We start from the raw sequence: 24,605 nt of genomic DNA, 5'->3' as shown, positions 1-24,605 counted from the left end.
TAATCTTTCTTTCTAAGTGTGTATTATTAGATGTGAAAACAGAGGGATTACTTATCATACCCCCCCCCCCCCCATACACTTTTGATACCTATGTTTATCTAGTGTCACTTAATTGTTGTGATTCTATTTCTTAAGTGAAACATGTCATAGATATTACTAATTATTGCAGCAACTAATTTCATTTATCTTCTGTAGCATTAAGTTCTTGATAGACAAATTTCCTCTAATTAGGTTTCTCCATAATTTTTTCCTGGCTTTGTGGTTAAGATATTTGCTTCCTGTGCATGTGGTCTCAGTTTCAAGCCCACTGCATGGCACCTTGGCCAAGTGTCTTCTACTATAGCCCTAAGTTGACCAAAGCCTTATGAGTAGATTTGGTTGTTGGAAGCTGAAAGAAGCCCATCACATATGTCTTTGTGTGTGTGTGTCTTTGTCTGAGGAAATATAACTTTGCTTAGAAACAGGTGAGGATTGGCAGCAGGTAGAACACCTAGCCATGGAAAATTTGCCTCAGCAAGTTTCATTTGACCCATGCAAGCAAGCATGGAAAAGTGGACATTAAATGATGATGATGATAGCTAACTGGATAATCTGAGCATGCAGAATTGTCAAATAAGGGAATGTTGGCAGTAGGATATGATATCCTAACCAATGAACATGTAGTATACGGATTTAAATGTCTTAAACCCTTTAGCATTCAGATTACTCTGTCAAATGTAATGTTTATATATTCACATTTTTAGATTATTCTTGCATTGTCTCATAGCTTTGAGATTTCAACGATGTGATTTTTTTTTTTTAGACTGATATTGTAGTGTAGATGTGAGAGGCTGGATGTGGCCAGTCTAGATATAAAACATTTAGAATATCTGGGCCAGAGATGGCCAGTTTAAATGCTCAAGGACCTTAATCTCCTTTTGGCTAGTTCATCAGTATATCATAGTTAACAACATACCACAGTTTAAAGACTTTGTAACTAACATGCTAATTGGGCTTGATTGTTCTATATATAAAAATTTCAGTATATTAAATTTTGGGAGGGACTCATCTGTCATTTCATAAGACATGGTATCTTTATCTTGCATTTATATAAATTGAAGAATGTGAGTTAAGTAATTACCCTGCTCATGTAATGAAAAGTATGTAGTGAATTCAAGTTCATGATACATGAGAAGGTAATACCAATTACCTGATCAACTTACTAAAATATTATTACTGTAGAAGTGTCAGAGAGTTTCTATAAAGGCAGAAATATTCTTCCATTACTAGAATACAACAAGGAACCACCCAACTGTTAACATTTTACTCTATGGCATCATAGCAACTATGTCCATAACTGAATATGCAGCATTGGAAGAGAAAAGAAAAATATATATATAGTGAATTGAGTCAGTGTGTACAGTCTGTTGAATCAGTGTGGAGTCAATTGAGTGAAGTAGTATTCATTTTATCATTACTAGTATTAATTTATATTATCAAGTGTAGGGAGATGAATGGAGATGTCGGACCTGATGATAGAATTTGAGATAGGAAACTGAAATACCTAATTAGCTTTTTGACCAGCTACATCATCTCTGTTCTGTATATGTATGTGTGTGTTGATGTAGATTCATCTGATTAATGCATTTAAACTATAAGATGTAGCCATAAATCACCTTACACCCACCCAGTATCTTACAATATTCTTCATTCTGTTCAAACTCTTTACTTCTTTAGAAACTATTCAGTGGGGTAGACATGTAGCTGCATCCAGAGCCTTACAAATTGATGGTGGTACTAACTTCACTTTTAGTAACAGCGATGCTATGCACACCACATTTTGTTTACCTTTTCAGGTGCTCTATTGTTACATGTATATACATTCCCTTTGATTAAACTCACAAGGCTTCATCGCAATTCACCATGTGTTCTTATACACAGTATTCGTTTAGAACAAGAAGAAAGTATCAAGCTCAATGATTATTTACTGTATTTTAGTAAACATTGACCATGTTGGGTACAAGGTCTACATAGCTAATCTATCACTCTTTCCCCCAAATTAGTTTAAATAGCATTAAAGTCAGCATGTTCCTATCCCATAAGAGTGTATGTGTAGAATTGATAAATGTACTGAAACATCATAGGTTATAAATATTTAAGTTTAATCCTAGGTATAGGCATGGACGAGTGGTAAGAAGTTTGCTTCCCAATCAAATGGTTCCAGGTTCAGTCCCACTGCGTGGCACCTTGGGCAAGTGTCTTCTGCTATAGCCTCGGGCCGACCAAGGCCTTGTAAGTGGATTTGGTTGATAGAAACTGAAAGAAGCCTGTTGTATATGTATTTGTGTGTCTGTGTTTGTCCCCCACCACCATCGCTTGACAGCCAATGTTGGTGTGTTTACATTCCTGTAACTTAGTGGTTTAGCAAAAGAGACCTATAGAATAACTAGGCTTACAGAGAATAAGTCCTGGAGTCAATTTGTTTGACTAAAGGTGGTGCTCCAGCATGGCCACAGTCAAATGACTGAAACAAGTAAAAGAACAAAAGGAAAATATATAAAAGATGATGTTTTTGTTCAATAAATCTTTACTCCTCTATAATTTATCATATGGAAGTATATATAGAATTTTGCTCTTCTGCTCAAAACTTTGGTCAATATAACACTTAGATCAAAAACGCCGGAATTGTCAGGAGAATGCAATTGGCATTTTGAAAGAGTGCCTACCATTACAACATCAAATATTTGGTTCTAAGAAAATCCAAAAATATTCAAATTTATTATTTCTCCATTCTGTGCATGCATAGAGAAATAGATGTAATAAATAAATAAATACATAAATAAATAGAATAAAATTGAACATTGAAGGAATTTCGTGACAAACCAAATTGCTTCTATCAAAATCTACTTTTTACAAAATGAAAGACTCTAAGAGCAATGAAAAAGAGTTATTTTGGAACTAAAAATAGTTATTGAGTGATGCTAAATGTTCTTGAACTTGTAAACAAGTTAGTGATTTTATTGCTTTGGTAATTCAATGTTTTTTGGGGGGTTTTTTGTTATTTGGTTCACAGATTTTTCTATCATATTAGTTGTTTATATGTAATATAAATATCTGTGTTGTTCAGAACAAAATATTACACAAACCTTTGTGGGTTTTTTTTATTTTTTTTTTTAAATTTTTTATTTTATTAAGATAGCCAGTAGAAGAGGAAAAGTGAGAGCTCATGACCCTACAGGCACTCTCAGACTGTTGAAATTTATGCAGCTGGTGCTCAGCTTGAACACCTGCTGGTCAATGTCTGCAGGAAAAAATCTGCTCGGAAAGAGAAGTGGGGGGGATATCTTGTTTGAATGTTTATAGTAAAGTGAACTTCACTAAATTTAGAGAATTCAGGTGATCGTATTAAACTGAGTGCCATGTTAAGCTACCACCCTTATCAATAATACTGAGTAGTTTTGCAGTTTAGCTGTTGACTCCTGTGGAGGCGCAATGGCCCAGTGGTTAGGGCAGCAGACTCGCGGTCATAGGATCGCGGTTTCGATTCGCAGACCGGGCGTTGTGAGTGTTTATTGAGCAAAAACACCTAAAGCTCCACGAGGCTCCGGCAGGGGATGGTGGCGAACCCTGCTGTACTCTTTCACCTCAACTTTCTCTTTCTTCCTGTTTTTGTTGTGTCTGTACGTCATGCTGTTCCGTTGATTGGATCAACTGGAACCCTTGACGTCGTAAGTGACGGAGTGCCAACAACAACTATTGACTCCTAACCTTACAATATCCATTTTCTTTTGTCCTTTGTTTCTGTCCATTTGTCACTTCTCACTTTTTAGTTCAGTGGTCAGTAATTGGAAAAACTCTCAAATCATAATAGGAAGTTTACTTAAACCAATATAGTCCTAGATATACAAAATGATGAAATGATTTCAGGTGAAACATCTTTGATAGTAGAACTACTTGATTAAAGGTGATCTGGGGATAAATAGTACCACCCATTTTAAAGTATTTTGCTTCCACAAAATCCAACTTTCTATATTTGTTAATATGGATAAATAGATATAAAATCATATGTGTGTGTATGCATAACTAAGTCATCATTTATGTTGAAATATCCATTTCTTTATACTGGCATCAGTTAATGAGTTGAACAGATCTGCCGTTTGTCTTAGTCTTCTATTATCTCCTCTCTGAAACCTAGCATTTGCTCGTCTTGCTTCTTTACATATGTTTATTACATTTTATCTTCATTTTCCACCAACAGAATATGACAATTTTTCATCCAGTATTCATTGTCCACTTGAATTATGTCTACACCAGCACAGTTGTCTCTCATACTTACTACTATACATACATTCTGCACACCTTACACATAAGAGAAACTCTGTGTTATCATCAGAGGCAACAATCCTTTATATTTCTTTCATCTTTTCTTTATTGTAACTTCTGGACTTTCTCTCCATCTACTTCATGTACTAATTAGACCATTTAATTAACTGAAATCTATAAGTTATGTCAGGTGGGTTATCTGAGCAATTTATTTGCCTCATTTTAGGGACATCCTATCAGCTAATTATTCCTATAGTTAGTTGGCACTCTGTCACTTACGACATCGAGGGTTCCAGTTGATCCAATTAACGGAACAGCCTGCTCGTGAAATTAACGTGCAAGTGGCTGAGCACTCCACAGACACGTGTACCCTTAACGTAGCTCTCGGGATATTCAGTGTGACACAGTGTGACAAGACTGACCCTCTGAATTACAGGCACAACAGAAACAGGAAGAAAGAGTGAGAGAAAGTTGTGGTGAAAGAGTACAGCAGGGTTTGCCACCATCCCCTGCTGGAGCCTCGTGGAGCTTTAGGTGTTTTTGCTCAATAAACACTCACAATGCCCGGTCTTGGAATCGAAACCACAATCCTATGACCGCGAGTCTGCTGCCCTAACCACTGTGCCATTGCGCCTCCACTTTTTCCACAATTATTCCTATACATCAACATCTAAAATACTGACTATAATCCATTACTTGCACAAAGTACACTATATTTAACTATTCCTTAAATTTTCTAAAAGGCCATTTCCTACATAGCAATAGAATTTGTTACATTGACATTTATTCTGTGCTATGAGAACGTCATCATCATTTAGTGTCTGTAATCCATGCTGGCATGGGTTGAACAGTTTGACAGAATCCAGCAGGTCAGGAGACTGTTGAACTCCAATGTCTGTTTTGGTGTGGTTTCTACAGCTGGATGTCCTAATACCAACCACTTTATGACTTCAGAAACTACCTTCTTAACATTTGCTGTAGCCAGAGGTATGCTACATTTAAGAAAAGGGCAACCAGTTTGGCTACTGCTGAGTAGCCAAAACCTATGACATGCCACTGCATCTAGCTGTAAAACATTGTCTCAGTAATGTATTCACCTAACCCATGCAGACATGGAAAAATAAACATTAAAACATGTGAACAAAAAAAAGCCCCTTCCATTACATTCATTTTTAGACACTATATTATTATTAAAAAAGGAAGGTGCTTTGACATGTGTAACTCATCTTTTGGTGCATATTGTATTATACTTACTTTCAATAATAATATCATTTGAGACTGTAAGAATACTCATCAGTTTACATACCTTCTTGCTATTTTCATTTGGAAAAATAGATATGAAGTAGTACTTTCAAAAAAATATAACAACTGTAATTATTGTTGCAAAGAAAATGATAAAAATGTGGTCGTTGATATTGCAATTACACATGGATGCTGTGAATGAATGTTATTGTCATGCCAGTCAGCTTTGTTGAAGCTAACTATTCATACAGGCATGGCTTTGCTAAAACAAGATCAGGATGACTAGTTTTGTGTTCAAGGTGGGGAGGGACAGAAAATACTTCAGCTCTGATCAGTTGCTTAACTTTTAAAAGCTCAAGTACTGTTCACATATCTAAAGAAAGTTGTTCAGCTGATCTGTAAAGATTCACTCGTTAACACACTATAACCATTACTTCACAAACATACTGTTTCTTCTCCTATCTGAACAACACCTGAAATATCAACTCCACCCCAGCTCATTTGATGTCCTTATCTTTCCGCCATTCATAACTCTTGCAGCATCTCAGTTCAACCAAGCCTTGAACTAAACACTTTGCTCAATTCTTCATTAGCATGTTGTTGTTGTTGGCACTCCGTCGCTTACGACATCGAGGGTTCCAGTTGATCCGATCAACGGAACAGCCTGCTCAACAAATTAACGTGCAAGTGGCTGAGCACTCCACAGACACGTGTACCCTTAACGTAGTTCTCGGGGATATTCAGCGTGACAGTGTGACAAGGCTGACCCTTTGAATTACAGGCACAACAGAAACAGGAAGTAAGAGTGAGAGAAAGTTGTGGTGGAAGAGTACAGCAGGGTTCGCCACCATCCCCTGCCGGAGCCTCGTGGAGCTTTAGGTGTTTTCGCTCAATAAACACTCACAACGCCCGGTCTGGGAATCGAAGCCACGATCCTATGACTGCGAGTCCGCTGCCCTAACCACTGGGCCATTGCACCTCCACTCATTAGCATGTAGTCACTCACCAACAAACACACGCCAGCCTTTGCCTCACAAATATGCTGTTCTCCCCACTCTACTTTGTACTGATACTTACAATGGCATTTGCTCCTTGGGCTTGATTGCTCTCATGTCACTTCTATTCAGGCCCATCTAACTTATTTGTCACCCATGTTGTGTTAACATCCTACTCTTAGACCCTGCACTAACCACTTTTCAGACCTTCTTCTTTGATATATGAATCTTCTGGTATTTATTTACTGCACTTGTTTTTCCTGCAGCCATAACCTTCGAACTCCTCAAGAGAGATGTTAACTTTACCATGTTCTATATCACTAGTTCTAGATGGCCACTGAAAGCTATTGGTGTAGCTCTTTCCTCCAGGGAACCACCAATAGAAAAAAATTCAAAAATGAAAATAGAAATTCATCTGTGCCCATGTTTTTCCTTCAGGTGTCAACCTACAGAATGTCAAGATGAACTTCAATTACATCATTTCCATCAATCTAAATAAATGTATGAAGTCATAAGAACTCTTCTTCCTACCTCCAACTAAATAAAATGAAGCTATCTCATGAAAATAGCCAATTGAAGATTAGAGATTGTGTTACTCATCATTCACACAACATACATCACATTCTTGCCTTATATAATGGTGCAGGCATGGCTGTTGGTAAAGAAAATTATTTCACAACCATATGCATGTCATTTTTGGCAAGTGTCTTCTACATCAGCCTCAGACCAACCAATGCCTTGTGGGTGAAATTTGATAGACAGAGACTGTATGTGTATGTTTATATTAACACAAGGTGAAAACTGGTAGATTCAAACAGAAATGCATCGTGATATTTATGTCCAACTGAGTTGTCTCCTCTTATGCCAATGTCATCTGCTTTGCATTTCGTGTCTCCTATCAAGAATAAATGATGCAGCAAGGCACAGTACTGGTGTCAATATAATCAAGTATAAAATTCTTGAAAGCTGTGCTCCAGTATGGCCTCAGACCATTGACTGAAATCAGAAAAGAAAAAAAATGAATGTTGCGCACTGCATTCTAAATGAGTTCTGTGTGGTTTTTATAGCAGCCAGAGCATGTTACCATTTTGACTACCGACAGTTCTGTGTGGATATGTCTGGAGTTTTTGCTATTGATTGTTGCTCGGTTTGGCAAGGTAGAATGGGGTATATCAGCTACTACTAAACCTAATTCTTCAGAATTTATTATTAGTCTTCTGCAATTTAGAGAAAGAATTATCTAGAAAAGAAATTGCTTTGTGTGTGTGTCTGTGTCTGTGTGTATGTGCGTGCATGTGTGTGTGTGTCTGCATGTGTGTGTGTGTCAGAAAAGAAGACAATAATTTTGGAATGGTGTTGCCACTATTTATAAATAGTGATATAAATAACCTTAAAAGACCGATGACCTACAGGCTGAGCTATGCAGGCACAGACATGGCTGTATGGTTAAGAAGCTTACTTCCCTGCCGTGTGGACTCAGATTCAGTCCCCCTACACAATACCTTGGACAAGTACCTTCTGCTGCTATAGTTCCAGGTCAACCAAAGCCATGTGAGTCAATTTGGTAAACAGAAACTAAAAGAAGCCCATTGTGTGTGTGTGTGTAGGCACATGGCTTAGTGGTTAGGGTATTCAGCTTACAATCGTAGGGTTGCAAGTTCAATTCCCAGCCGCACGTTGTGTCATTGAGCAAGACACTTTATTTCATGTTGCTCCTGTCCACTCAGCTGGCAAAAATGAGTAGTACCTGTATTTCAAAGGGCCAGCCTTGTCACACTCTGTTACACGCTGAATCTCACTGAGAAGTTTGTGAAGGGGTATACGTGTCTGTGGAGTGCTCAGCCACTTGCACTTTAATTTCACAAGCAGGCTGTTCCGTTGATTGGATCAACTGGAACACTCGTCGTCGTAAGCGAAGGAGTGCCAGTAATATATATATATATATATATATATATATATATATATATATATATATATATACAATATATAAAATATAAAATATAAAATATAATGATATATATATATATATATATATATAACTGTGAAATGCACATAGGAACTATAATATAAACTTGTGTTTATCCTTATCTCTCTTGTGTGTGTGTGTGTGTGTGTGTGTGTGTGTGTGTGTGTGTGATGGGCTTCCACACAGTTTCTGTCCACGAAATTCACTCACTAGGCAAGGTTATAATAGAAAACATCCAAAGTGCTGTACAGTGGGATTGAACTGAAACCATGTGGTTGCAAAGCAAGCTTCTTAACTACACAGCCATACCTGCACCTATAAGATAATGACCCTTCCTGGCAGGAAATTGAACTCAGGTCTCCCACTTAACAGCAGGGTTACTTACTACCACTATACTACCAAGGAGAAAGATTTTGTTTTTCTAAGAGTTTTTTTTTTTTTTTTTTTTAGTTCATTTAAAAATCTATTCTTTCATTCCTACCTGATTGATCAAATGCTTCGTGTCCACTCTGCTGTTAACCATTTTACAGCGTCAATCAGATAAACTGAAGCTCTTGATTAGATATGAAACATACATACACACACACTTTAACCTCTCGGCACTTCTCTCTTCACTGTACTCCTACTCACTCAAGATGTCAAGAGAGATCTTTAGTCTTGCAACTTACATGGTAACCTCACTAATGGTGGTACCAAAAAGAAAAGTGTCCTGTATATTCTGTAAAGTTATTGGAATTAAGAAGGACATTCAATCTTAGAAACAATGCAAAGTAGACATTGAAGCATGATACAGTCCTCCAACTCATCAGATCTTGTCTGACTATCTAACCCATGCCAGCCTGGAAGACAGATGTTAAGCAGTGGCGATGACGATGAAAAGGAGGAAGAAAATGGAGGGGAGGTGCTTTCAGTTTCTCTCTACCCAATCCACTCACTAAGCTTTGGTCTGTCTAGGGCTATAGTAGAAGGCTCTTGCTCAAGCTGCTGCATAGTGGGACTGAACCTGAAACCATATGGTTGCAAAGCTAACTTCTTAACCACACAGCCATGTCTGAACCTACATACATGCGTACTAGCATGCACACATTCACATATTAATTATATCTTATGCCCCTTTTATTGGCACCATTATCATCCCTAACAGCATAAACCATCAGCATAACTATTAGATAAAACTATTAGAAATGTCAAAGAAAAGAATCCTTTCTACTATAAGCACAAGGTCTGAAATTTTGGGGAAGGGGGCAAGTTGATTACATTGACCCCAGTTTGTAACTGGTTCTTATTTCATCAACTCTGAAAGGGTGAAAGACAAAGTCAACCTCGGTAGAATTTGAACTCAGAATGTAGGGACAAATGAAATGCTGGTAAACATTTTGCCCGCTGTGCTAATGATTCTGCCAGCTCACTGCCTTGTGTCAAAGAAAATAATGATAATAATAATAATAATCCTTTCTACTAAAGGCACAAGGCCTGAAATTTTGTGGGAGGGAATTAGTCGATTACATCAACTCCAGTGTTTCACTGATATTTAATTTATCGACCCTGGAAAGATGAAAGGCAAAGTCAACCTAGGCGGAATTTTAACTCAGAATGTAGCGACAGATGAAATACTGCTAAGCATTTTGCTTGGCGTGCTAACGATTCTGCCAGCTCACCGGCTTAATAATAATAATAATAATAATAATAATAATAATAATAATAATAATAATAATTGAGATTTATGTAGTGGTCCAATCTTCTGAACCACTTCTCTTTATAATCACCTTCCTCTACTTGTGGATACACCCTGACACCTCTGCATCATTTTCCTTCCTTTTCTAAGTGAGGTAGCCATGTATCTCTCTCTGCAAGATACATGTTTCTGTCTCTCTATCATACTTTAATCTCTCTTCACTTGGCATAAAGCCACCTCCTTCAATACTACACCCACATCGGTTGAAGAGTTTTACTATACATGTTACTTGGTGACCTCACTAGTGCTGGTATCATGTAAAAAGTACCTAGTACACTCTGTGAAGTGGTTGGCATTAAGAAGACCACACAGTCATGGAAACCATGCCAAAGCAGACATTGGAGCTTGACACAGTTCTCTGGCACATTGGTACTTGTCAAACCATCCAACAGATGCCAGCTTAGAAAATGAATTTTAAACAACGGTGATGATATTGTAGTAGCTATGTTGATGGGGATGATTTTGGCAGCAATGATGGTTATATTGTTGTTCTTAGGAATGATGAAAATGGTGTCAGTAAAAGTGGTTATGGTGATGGTGACGATGACAATGAGTGTGTCCTTCAGTTCTATAGACATGAACTATCATTCATACTTTAGTCTGCCAAATTACTTCCAGTTGTTTATACTTGTTATAAAACTGTTCAGTGTGCAGGTTTTTAACCCAAATATATCACATTGCTGTTCTCATATATAACATAACTTTTACAATTGTCTAAATTTATCTCAACTCTATCTTCTACTGAAAACATATTACATAACTGTGAAGACAATCTAATTTTAACTTAGCTTATTTTCTATTTAACTTAAACATAATTTTGACAGATGTCCAAGTTTAACTATACAGCATCTACTTAACTACTCTCTGTAAACAGTTGCCAAATTGTAACCAGTTCTAATGAAAATCATGGTTTAGTACACAGTTTTGCATTCTACAGATGGATTGAAAAGTACTAAATGATATGCTGGTTCCATAGAAAATGTCTGAACTATAACAATAATTTAAATTTTCCTGTCTATTAATTACACCTTAATGTGTTTGTATTAGGAATGTTGAACTACAGTATTAAAAAAAATAGGGTTTTTAAGTTCAAATTAGGTTAGGGAAACATTTATATGTAAGGAATATGGCACCTGAAGACAATCAAAAGAGAAAACAAAAGAAAATATAAATAAAATAAAACACGAAAGATGCAGTTAATAGTCCAGAAAATTAAAAACATAATTTCAGTAAGTTAGAAATGTAGACATATGGAAAATGTACTGTAAACTTCCACTTCTCTCTGAGGAGGAGCAGTTATTATGTGTGTCACTGTCCCCTTGCTTTGAGATCACATGATTGTTGTAAATGAGTGTTACTGATTCCGATGTTCTGTGGGAATGTGTCTGGTCATGGAGTAATATTACCTTAGAAAATCCACCCCATTTGGTCTGTGTGAGTATGGGAAAATGGACATTAAAGCAATGTTTTGTTAGAGATCAGAGGTTTAAAGAAAAATGAAATTGAGTTAGAGGTCCCAGAGAGTGTGGTTTGGAAGGGGATTTGGATAATATTAGGGAAATATGGGGTCTGGAGATACAGATTGCAGTGGTGATCGTGGGGAAAAGAGATAGGTGCACTAACATTCAGCATGTTGAGAAGAACAGTGACTAATTTTAGTAGAAGAAACATTAATAGACTAAAAGTTATTAACTGTTGGTGTATTAAAAAGTCATTTATCAGACTGGCAGTTAGATCTCCTGGTTTATTATATATCAGTTTTTATTCTCTTGGGCATTATAGTATGTCTTAAGAAGAGAACTCAGCTTGCTTTTATCATCTAGCAAGAAATCAGCTGTTGGTGTGAGATGGGTGAAAGAATGCCATAATTAGCCGGATAATTAACAAGTGGCTGTGAGAGAGAGAGAGAGAGACGGAGACTTCTAGTTTGAGTTCAAAGACAGAAGAAAACTGGAGAAGACTAATTTTGAGAGTATCAGTACAGCATGGATTATGAATAAATATGTGGATTCATATTCATATATATTTAGTCTTGTTATGAAATTAAGTCTAATACACAGGGAGATTTAACACACTCAAATATGAGCCTATATATTTATTCATATTGGTAAACTAGCAATTATTGCCATCAACCATGTAAATAAGTTGTGACTAAGCATACATTTGTTTACATTCTCAGGTAGTTTTCTTCTCTATATACTCAGTTGTTCTTGGCACTCCGTCGCTTACGACGTCGAGGGTTCCAGTTGATCCGATCAACGGAACAGCCTGCTTGTGAAATTAACGTGCAAGTGGCTGAGCACTCCACAGACACATGTACCCTTAACGTAGTTCTCGGGGATATTCAGCGTGACACAGTGTGACAAGGCTGACCCTTTGAATTACAGGCACAACAGAAACAGGAAGTAAGAATGAGAGAAAGTTGTGGTGGAAGAGTACAGCAAAGTTCGCCACCATCCCCTGCCGGAGCCTCGTAGGTGTTTTCGCTCAATAAACACTCACAACGCCCGGTCTGGGAATCGAAACCGCGATCCTATGACCACGAGTCCACTGCCTTAACCACTGGGCCATTGCGCCTCCACACATATACTCAGTATCTGAGGAACAAAGGGAAAGCAGATCCTGATGTATTCTTAATTAATATTGAAATCAGTTGATTCCATCTTCATCTTGAGCTACTAAAATGACCTTCACTGGGCTTAATTTTTCCACAAGGAGCTAAATACATCTATAACTTCTTAAGCTTAGCTAATGTTTCCTAATATGTTAAGATGTTCAACATCAGTAAACTATATTTTTTCTGGTAATACTTCAGTTTCACCATAACCCACTGGTAGAACCAGTAAAAGAGAATTTACAGGTATAACTTCTCAAAAACAAACATTTTTAAAAGGAACAAACTTGGTCAAAGTAAATAGTGTGATTTTGTACAATCTCGGTTGGTTTTTCATGCTTTATAATATCAGATTCCAAGATTTGACCACTATTATAACTTAGTTGATCACCAAAGACAAGATTTTTGGATTCACTTTGTGCCATGTCACAATAACCTCTCTTCCTTTCATTGCAGTTACACCTCATGAGGTGAAAACAATATTGTTTTTCTTTCTGCAAAGAAAACTAGCATCTGTTTCAGTTGATTAACTGAGTTTATGAGATTGAAAAGTGGTGATAATTCTTCATCATCATTATCATTTAACGTCTGCTTTCCATGCTGGATCTGGAAAGCTGCAGGGCTGCATCAAGTTCTAGTGTCAGCTTTGCTGTGTTTTCTATAGGTGGGTGTGTTTTTTTGTGCCACCAGCTAAGTTGCAAAACAGAAAAAGGAAAGAAGAAAAATATTCACCTCCCTCTTAGGTGAAGGTGGTATTATGCCAAGTACTGAGAAGCTAAAAAGTATGATAGATGGCCATGCACAGGAATTTTGCTATGGAAGAGATACAAGGTCACACAACATTATATAAGGACACAAATCATTGTAGGTGGGGAGAAAAAAAAAGATGGTAGCAATGAGATGCCAAAGCAAAGTTTCAGCACAAAAAGATGGGTATAAGAGAGGACATGGTCAGTGAATGAGGAGTGTGGAGTTGTTACATAAGAGTGATGGGGAGAGATGGGATTAGAGTTGAATGTATTGAGTGATGAACAAAGGTGAAGGTGCATTTAGTTGAGAGATATAGCAGTGGCTCAGGAAGGAAGATAAATCAGAATTATTAATAATTAATCAGAGAAAGTGCACATGTTCTTTGTATTACCTTCCCATATAGGCGCAGGAGTGGCTGTGTGGTAAGTAGCTTGCTTACCAACCACATGGTTCTGGGTTCAGTGGCACTTTGGGCAAGCGTCTTCTACTATAGCCTCGGGCCGACCAAAGCCTTGTGAGTGGATTTGGTAGACAGAAACTGAAAGAAGACCGTTGTATATATGTATATGTATATATATATGTGTGTGTATTTGTCTGTGTGTGTCCCCCAACATCGCTTGACAACCGATGCTGGTGTGTTTACATCCCCATAACTTAGCAGTTCGGCAAAAGAGACCGATAGAATAAGTACTCGACTAATGGCGGTGCTCCAGCATGGCCGCAGTCAAATGACTGAAACAAGTAAAAGAGTATATTGGTAACATCAATGTGGTTGATGTTCATGATACAGCTTTGATCCCAGTTTGCTATCACTTTTAGCTTACAGCTAAATCTATATAAATTCTTTTACACTTAAAATATTAAATCTAATATTGTTTTTAATTAATGAGGCATGTTGTAGAATTACAGAGAAAAGAAATATGAACTTGTTGCATTCTTTTCTGATGTCTTCTCCAAGAATACTTCATTATGTAAATGAATCAATAAAAATTAATGAACATATCTCACTGTTTATACCATAAAACTACTACATAACATCAACTATAAATCAATATAAGTTTTCTTTGTTTCTTAACAATTGTACACCATGTAATAATCTTTTGATCATTGTTTGGTCATACATTTTGTTTTTAGTTTTTGTTGGTTTTCTTGTCATTTTGGAACACTTATACATTGATGTACTTTAAGGAATTTATGATTTACATTACATATTAATTTAAAGTTGCAATGTTACTGAGTATTTTAAGAATTATACAATCAAGACAGGTAGTCTATTGTTGAGTTATTGGTTTTCGAACCTATTGGTAACAGTTGGAACTCTCAGATATCTTGGATATTGGGTTACAATCAGAATAATTAGAGATTAAGAATGAGCTTTGATACTTATCATGAGACTGGAAGAAAACATTTTAAATTCTTAAATTTTCTATTGTTTCTTTTAGTCTCTCTACATTTATTTTGAACAAGTTAGTTTTATAAATTTAATAAATTATTACTGATATTAGACAATGCTTAACTCTATACACTCATCACTGATAGAATTTCAACCTTTAATCTAATCTAACAGTACAATATTTGACAATTCTTATTAACATCTCAAAAACTATGATAGCTCTTTGATCTCTAATTACTGGTGTGTTTATGTTTTTATTATATCTGCTACATATCATTGTGTATTCTTGAGAAATATATGAAAATATCTTTTCATAAAATTTTACTTTCATTTCTATACAAGGCATATAGCCTTGGTATCAGACTCACCATTCTCTGCCATCAGTTATAGCTTTCACTTTAGTTTAGTGTGAGACCTACTTGCTAGTATAAAATTTTTTTTCTCTATCATGTGTTCAAAATTTTCTATCTTTAATTTTTCTATTTTCAGGCACCAGGGAAAGGTCTTGTCCGACCAATTGCTTTCAAACCAGTAGTATCCAACCGATATGTAAAAAGAAGCAATAGTCAGAGTTACCATGACCAGAAACATCCTACGATGGATGATGGATATGGGTCACAAGAGTGCAATTTGCTTAATCAGAGCTCTGCAAATGTATTGCCCAGCTCTCATCCAGCCAACAACAGTGACCCGTCCAACAGTTTTTCTAGTGAATTGCGGACTTCTGACCATGCAGATCCTCTCCGAACATCAAGCGTGAGTCATTTGTCCAGCAGTCGACTAGGAAACTGTATAGACACACCTTCTCCTAGTGACAGTGGTGTTGGAGAATTGGAGGCCATGTTGAAAGAAAAAGAACATGAAATAATGGCTCTTAGAGAAGTAATGGATAAGAATGAAAGAGCTATATTCCAAGTCTATGAAGAACAAAAGAATTTATGGCACAACGAACTTAAGGACCTCAAAGAAGAATATGAAAAGCGAAACCAAGTACAACAAAAGAAATCTGCCAAGTATGAACAAACAGTTGGAGTGCAAGTTCAGATTCTGCAACAAGAAAAGAATAAACTACAAGAGATTTACAATGAATTGTTGAAAGAAAAAGAAAGTTTATTACATAAAACTGAAGAGTTAAAAAAACAGTTGGAGTTCACAAAATGTCAACTAGAAATATCTAGATCTGAGTTGCAGAAAACTACTGAGTATTCACAGAAATTATTGAAAGCGAGTCATAGAACAAACACTCTGAAGGCTCAAAAGAAAAACAGCATGGATAATTCAGACAAAGCAGCTGATGAGGCTTCTGGGGAAGAAGTCCATTCACATAGAATGAGTCTTGTTGCTTGTTCTCATGCAAATTATTCCATAGAACACTGTGATGTTGCTTGCCAGACTGAAAATTTGTCAGACAATATGGCTTATGGCTGTGCTGATCCATCTTTGTGTTCAGTAAGGAGCAAGCTAATTGCTGAACTGCAATGGGAACTACAGCAATATAAAGAACAAGTAGGTATGCACAAGAAAGACTTCGAGCATGAACGAGATCAATGGCTTGAAGAAAAAAGTAAGGTGATTCGCTATCAGAAGCAGTTGCAGCTCAACTACATCCAAATGTTTCGTAAAAATAAAAATCTTGAGGCAGAAGTTGAGCAGCTGACTCTTGATCTTGAGAATAGAGACTTAAAACTTTTAGCCCTAAATGGTGCTGAAGAGTCTGTTTGCTAGTCACCTTCCAATTTCAGACTCTTATCAAAACCAAGTATTAAATTTTAGACTGTACGCTTAGTACTTTTTTAATTTCACATTCTATACACTTTGCTGCTTCTGACGCTCCTGTTTTCATCTTTTTTTTCTTTGTCATCTAAGATTTACAAGATAAGGATGGTCCTATAAGGATTATCTAGTCACTATGATTATCATTATCTTTACTTAAAATTATTAATGTTATGATTATCATTATTATTATTATTATTATTATTATTATTGTTATTGGAGAGACACAATATCCAATCATGTGTTCATATCCCACAGTAGGCATTGTCTTGTGTCCCTGGGCAAGACACTTAACTCCACTTGCCTAAGACTTCATGCCTGATTAAGAAATTGTTATTGTTATTATCTATTTTTTTTACTAAAAAAACACAACAGAAAAATCAAAGTAAATAATTATTTAACATATTCTATATCAGATTATATTATTCATTATTTATTTTTATCACTTTTAAGTAATTATTTTTATGATATATTGGTCTTTCCCCCAGAATCACTCCATCCCTTCATTTTTCTGCCTCTTCACTCTTTAGAATGAGCAGCAACCATTTAAGCATGTTTCATGCCTATCAAACAAACTTGTTGAATTAAGTTACAAATTTATCTAAGCAGAATTGTCAAATCTATTTACATGAATCCTTAGCCACCATGTTCAGTTTTTGTTTCTCTTTTAAATCTGATATGTTTATTATTCCTTTCTATAGAAATAAATCTAGGTTAGAGAATTAATAGATGTAAAAAGTAAGATAGGAGTAAATAGCTGAATGTATTCATAATGATGCTGTTGCTGCTATTGATGATAACATTTCTTGTGTGTGCATGAAGCCTCTCAACCTTAAATAAGGAAAGAAAATGAAAAGATAGAACTCTCATGCATTCTACAATATTAGCAGTCTAAAAAAATGTAACTAAATCAGATCCATCAAGAATCATATTCTGGCTATAAGAGCTGACCATTACACAGTACTGCCTGTTGCAATCATAATATTGATTTCTAAGACAGGCACAAGACCTGAAGTGTGAAAAGAGGAGCATTGTCAGATTATATCAGTTGAAGTACTTGACTGAAACTTATTTTATTAACCTTGGAGGTTTAAATGGTGAAATCGACCTTAGCAAGGTTTGAACTTAAAATGTAAAGAATTATAACTAAATATTGCAAGGCATTTTATCGTAATCATAATATTAATAATAATAAGAAAGATAATAAAAATAAGGTTTTTAATTTCCACGAGACATATGAAAAAGAAAACATCAGAATGGTTACATTGAATATAAATTATAAAAATATTAAAAATTATAGAATAAAGTTAAGATAATAATAATAATAACTAAATTTATACTTTGTTATTTTCTTTCTGTAGATGAAAACATACATAGCTCTATCATCAATGTGATAGATATTATACAACTCCTTCATATAGTAAAGCAATTTTCAATGTTGCTCAACATTAGCTCGTCAAATGGTTAGTGTTTTCTTCATGAGATATTAGTTAATTCACCTTTAACTCTGCAGATCTTTAATGGGAGCCTAAACGATTGCTTCAGTAATTCAGACCCTCCACTGTTACTAGATCTAAATCAATTTTTGCCATCAAATATGGTTGATTACATTATCAATTCAAGGCTTTCCTGATCTGCCTCTTTGGTGACCGTCCTTTTAACTAACCCTTGCAATGTAGTTTTCCACAGAGATTTGTGTTACTTGTCCATAAAATTTGTGCTTGTGCCACTTGAACATTTTCAAGTTTGAGTTCAGTTCCTAATTTCTTGCAACTGTAGTGACTTGCCTGTAAGCATTCGCATTTCTTATAAGCAATTCTAAAAAGAAAAAAAAAAAAAGAAAATCATCTGTAACAGTTGAATATGCTGATTTCTACAGTTGATAAACCTGTTCAGTGTCCAGTTGTTAGACATTAGAATGGACACATCACCATCATTTAGTTTAATCAAGCTCAATGCCTAGTAAGACTATTATTTGTTGATCCTTTTTAACTATATGTGAAATAACTGGGATATTTGCTGCTGTCAACATACACACATCATCACTAAATACCAAAATTTATGGGGCTTCAATCGATATATATGTTCTACTTATATATTAGTTGAATATATCGTCGTCGTCGTTTAACGTCTGCTTTCCATGCTAGCATGGGTTGGACGATTTGACTGAGGACTGGTGAAACCAGATGGCTACACCAGGCTCCAATCTGATACATATATATATATATATACATTAAACTCACAAATTTGTTAAAAATGGAGAAAAGAAGATGTTAAAATGTAAGAGAATTTTAATTATTAAAATTCTGTTACATTTTAACATCTTCTTTTCTCCATTTTTAACGAGTTTTATGGGATTCCTTTCCATAAATTCACATAACACACCATATACAAGTATTATTTTCATATTCGCAAGCTTACACCAGTAAGCTACCAGCAAAATATGAAGAATCTATATTAGAAATCTTTTTGGGAATCCTCCAAATTCAAGGACGAAATATAATTCAGCCGTTTTACATACACATACACACACACATATATATATATATATATATATATATATATATATATATATATAAGTAGTTGTTATATCTGCTGCTCTTGCTTCTGCTTAGAGAATTATCCATCACAGCAGAGACAAAAGGAAAGTTTAGTGGAAGAATTCTTCTCTAAACTATGAATGAACAATAGTCTTGGGGGAAACAAAATTTAAGTTACAATGAATATATATTGTCCTGGAATTTCATTCTGTTGGATTAGCAGGAGCTTTGCCAAGAAATTGAAATGATTATGACATATACATATAATTTTATTTTTGAGGCTGAAAACTCTTCAAAATTTACTGAAAGACCTCAGGTTTTGAGCATAAGACTGTTTTCCAGCTTCAGAAATAAAATAATTTATATACTTATGCAGTGTATTGATTATTCTTTTTCTATAATTTGTGAACCCGAGCATGATATATATATATATAATATATATATATATATATATATATATATATATATATATATATATATATATATATATATATATATATATATATATATATATATATATATATATATATATATATAATATATATATATATATAATATATATATATATATATATATAATATATATATATATATATATATATAATATATATATATATATATATATAATATATATATATATATATATATAATATATATATATATATATATATAATATATATATATATATATATATAATATATATATATATATATATATAATATATATATATATATATATAATATATATATATATATATAATATATATATATATATATATATAATATATATATATATATATATATAATATATATATATATATATATATATATATATATATATATATATATATATATATATATATATATATATATATATACAACACATGTATAGTCTCCTCACATGTTGTATCTATTGTTGTTGATATGAAGAAAAATCATGCTTCAATGCAATGATAGCTGATATCCCAACATCTTAAAAGTTTAGACTCACATTAGATTGCAAAGCCATCCATTTGAAGGACAATCATACTTTAGCTTTGAATCAGAGCCAATAGTATATAGCATTCTTTGTAGTGGTATATCTCATTAGATAGATAAATAACTTTAATAATTTTTGTCAATTTTTTTTTGTTTATTTTACATTGAATATTATACTTAATTTATTTTGCTCATTATTTTACTATACAATTGTTTAATTACCATATTTTTTATTAACAAAATCAAACAAGTTAATCTTTCAGCATGAGTGGTTCAGTATGATGATTGTATCAATCCCTTGACATTCTCTGATTGGTGATTCCATTAAATCATGTATTTCAAGTGTGAAAACACTAATATCATATAATCTTTGTTCAGACACCTCTGAATACATAAGCCATTCCTAATGTATTATAAAAAAAAAAAAAGAAAGAAAGAAATATAATAAGGTTGTTTATAGTTTGTATTTATTGACTGTTATTCATATTGCACAAATCTATGTAGTGTGAGTTTGATTTTAAACTTTAACACCAACAATAATCTTTCTGAGATGTAAATATGTTGTTGAAAAAAATCTCTTCTACATGAAGAATACGTCTTCAGTAGAAACGTTCTCATGACATTTATTATAACTTCATTCAGGAACATAGAATCATCACCTTTCAGAGGCAGAAGTGGAAACAGCCAGTTTCAACAAATTTCAGCAGGCTGTTCAAACAAACATATATATATTATATTATACATGTTATACATATGCATACATACACACATATATATAAAGTACATATATACATATATAATATATCTATATATATGTGTGTGTATATATATATATATATATATATATATATATATATATATGTATATATATATATAATACACACATATATATATACATGATGATATAATACACACACACACACACACATATATATATATACATACATACACACACATTTATATATATATATATATATACATATATATATATATATATCTTCTTTTATTCATTACAGCTAGTGAAACTGTGGCCATACTGGGACACTGCACTATGTACTTGTTTTTTTGTTGTTCTTGTTGTCGTTGTTTTTTCTTGTTTTTTTTTTTTAAATATAACTTAATGTTTAAATCTGGAGAGCAGTTACTCATAACCTGGCCAGATTTCTCTTCTTAACGAGATAATGAGTGACATTAGTGAATCTAGGCTATTCTTTTGTGGGGTCTCAGCACACAGGACCTGCAAATTTAATCACGCCATCATCAAGTCATTCTTTTTTACTGCTTACTTTATTCTGATGCCAAATGAATGGGATGGGAGGGGTATAGATCCTTACTAGTTGCACAATGTAGCACCCCTGATGTGATATGAACTTAAATATCTTTAGATGAGTGACCACCGCCTAAGCCCCCTCAACCACCGCAGTTCATAAAGGTTAGTGATTAGTAGACAGGAAGTTATGGAATCTTAATGAAGACAAAACGGTTCCAAACTTTGTCTGCTTTGTTTCTTAGTCTTCCTTCTGTGTACATATACATATATGTATGCATGCATATATATATATACATACATACAGGGTGTGAGGGGTATTTGAGGACAGTTTTGGTATACAATAAAACAACTATATTTCAGCCTAAATAAATATGTATTTGAATAAACATTTGTCCAATTAGTTTTGATAATGATTTTAAAGCAAATTATTCTATGAAACCGCCTTTGGCTTCAATATGGAACTGAAACTGCTGGCATGCTGACCCTATATGGTTCTTATTCATTTCGGACATCATCTGCACAATGGCAGCCTTCACTGAAGCTATGGTATTATGAAGATAACAATTAGTCTCCCTTTCAACAACACTCACACGTAGTAGTCCATGGGATTCAAATCTGGCGAGTTTGGAGGCCACATATTGGGTGTTACATAATCATAACGATTGTCTGACAACCATTCTTGGGTGACTAAGGCTTTGTGAGAAGGTGCTGAGTCTTGTTGAAACACGTATGACCTTCCATTGCATACTTCATCAATCCAAGGCTTGATAACAATTTCCAGTACCTCAATGTATCCAGTAGCATTAATTTAAAACCCTGTGGAAAAAAAGTGGGGAGGCATCACATGACCTTCGCTTACTCATCGTTCCTAAAACCATCACAGTTGCTGGAAATTTCGTGTGCAGCACTCTGGATACTTCAGAAGGATCTGCACATAACCACCTGTCATTTCTTCTGTTAGACTTTTGATCCTAGTCAAAGTTTTTTTTCATCAGAGAAAAACCAAAGCATGCCTTGTTCATAAGGGTTTTTCACTTTGTTAAGTAACCATTTTGAATGGACGAGACGGTTTTTCTGTGTCTTTGCAGACACAAATTGACCTTTCCTCATTACATAGGACTTGTATCGAATGTCACGATGTACCACAGTTTTGGTAGTCCACTCTGACACCTGAAGTTCTTTAGCAATGGACCTCATTGGTCTTCTAGGGTTTTCATTGATAATGTTTTGAACATGTATAAATTCTGGTGTCCTTTTAGTATCTGAGTGTTGTGAATGTTCTTTTCTCTTTGATACAGGTGAAACGCTATCATCACATGCCTCTAATTCCAACTGAACTTTGTGTACAAATGATCTTGCAACATTTGGAAAGTTGCTAATTTCTAAATCACTGTGGTTTGCATGTATAGCAATTATGACTGCATGTCTTTTCATTTCTTGAGTTAGTATGATATCTTGAAAGGGTTATCTGAAAAAAAAAAATTGATACATTAAATAATTTGTAGGTGTAATGAACTAAAAACAAAATGTCCTCAAATATCCCTTTTCACCCTGTATATATATATATATATATATATATATACACACACACATGCATGCACACACGCACATGCACTCACATATGTATGTCTGATAAATTAATCTATTAGTTTCATCAGTTGCTCTGCAATAAATGTCAATTAACCATAATCAATTAATATTACTAATTAAAACAGTCCAGCAATATATGAAGCTTTCCTGTTCTACAAATCTGAGATGAGTACTTATCTTCTCTGACATCATCTTTCATATCCATAAGGGGTGATTCTCGAGGTGAGAGAAGTTGCACATCCAACTCTCTCCAATCTGCTTTTGCAATTGGTCCATGCAAGTGCTGAGAATTTAAATCTATTCTGTCATCTGGAGTTTATAAGGAAAAAAAAAAAACAGAGCACAAATACATAACTCAGTTATGGTTTAGTTTATCAAGCATATTTCAGTGTCAGGAAAATTTGTATTAAAAAACAAAATATCTTGTATATGTTTGTTTTGATATGTACATCTTTAATAATTATAATAATAATATTGTGTACTGCTAAAAGAAAAGGTAAAGCTTTAATGGTTACCTGTGTCAGGTAATTATAGTTGAGGTGAGGTACATAGCTAAGATGATTAATTGCCAACACTTATGTACGACTAATATTTCACACCTGAATAATGAGTTCATGTCCTATTTAGCAGATGTGATGCTATTTAACCAGACATTTTGCTTCACCTCGGTTTACCTAAGTAGGTATTATCCACCAAAAAAGGTGACTTCTTAAAGATTATTGTCCCATCCAGGGGGGGATCTGTCTTCCATCCACTCAACACAAACTGAAGATAAGCATTGGCCCTGTGAGTATCATGACTCAGGAAAGAATTTTTAGTATGGATTGCGAGAAAGTGAAAAAGAAAGACTACTGTAATGATGCTTTCCTATTGCTTACGTTAGATTCTGTTCTGAATTATAAATTCCATTTGTTGTTGGTTTTTGAAAAAAAAAATAAATAAAAAGCTTTTTATTTTTTATTGTTTTGATACTTGAATAAAATTGAAAGGAAAAATATTTTTAACAAAAAAAAAAAGATTAAAAGAGCATTAATTTTTGATTTCCAATGGAATAATGAAGATGACAATTTACTAACTCCTGCCTTCAAAAGCCCAAACACATATCCATTATATGCACCCATATGCTGCCCTTGACACCACTTCCTGAGCTTCCTAGACTGTTGCTGTCTTCTTTTTTTTTTTTCTAGCTAAAAGCACTTTAACTGCTATCAAGAAAAAAAAACACAGAGAAAAAAAATCAATATCTTCCATTACTGTAATGGGGTGATACATGATAGGCCTAGCTTTAAAATGAGAGTTATTTTATGATGATACATACTCAGTATACAATATTTCTCTAAAACTTTTGGAGAGAAAACCCTATCATTTGTGCCTAACCTGATGTAATAATAGTTGTACTATTTCTAACAAATCAATTTTTGTGTATCACTTTCAAATTCTTTGTCATACACAGAATTTC

General features: G+C 34.3%; 1 protein-coding gene across 10 annotated transcripts in view; it reads left to right on the top strand.

Annotated features, from left to right (window-relative positions):
• LOC106882524 (leucine zipper putative tumor suppressor 2 homolog) overlaps positions 1 to 18,917 on the top strand; it is a 193,863-nt gene extending 174,946 nt beyond the window's left edge. For all 10 annotated transcript variants that reach the window (XM_052978559.2, XM_014933237.3, XM_089347425.1 and 7 more), the window contains one exon: positions 15,487 to 18,917. In XM_052978559.2, the coding sequence (XP_052834519.1) occupies positions 15,487 to 16,722 (1,236 nt within the window). In that variant the 3' untranslated portion in view covers positions 16,723 to 18,917. The remainder of the gene's footprint in view (positions 1 to 15,486) is intronic.
• The last annotated feature ends 5,688 nt before the right edge of the window (positions 18,918 to 24,605 follow it).

This window comes from Octopus bimaculoides, chromosome 2 (assembly GCF_046866305.1).
Source record: "Octopus bimaculoides isolate indiv1 chromosome 2, ASM4686630v1, whole genome shotgun sequence".
Taxonomy (NCBI): domain Eukaryota; kingdom Metazoa; phylum Mollusca; class Cephalopoda; order Octopoda; family Octopodidae; genus Octopus; species Octopus bimaculoides.
This window is presented reverse-complemented; position numbering and strand designations above follow the sequence as displayed.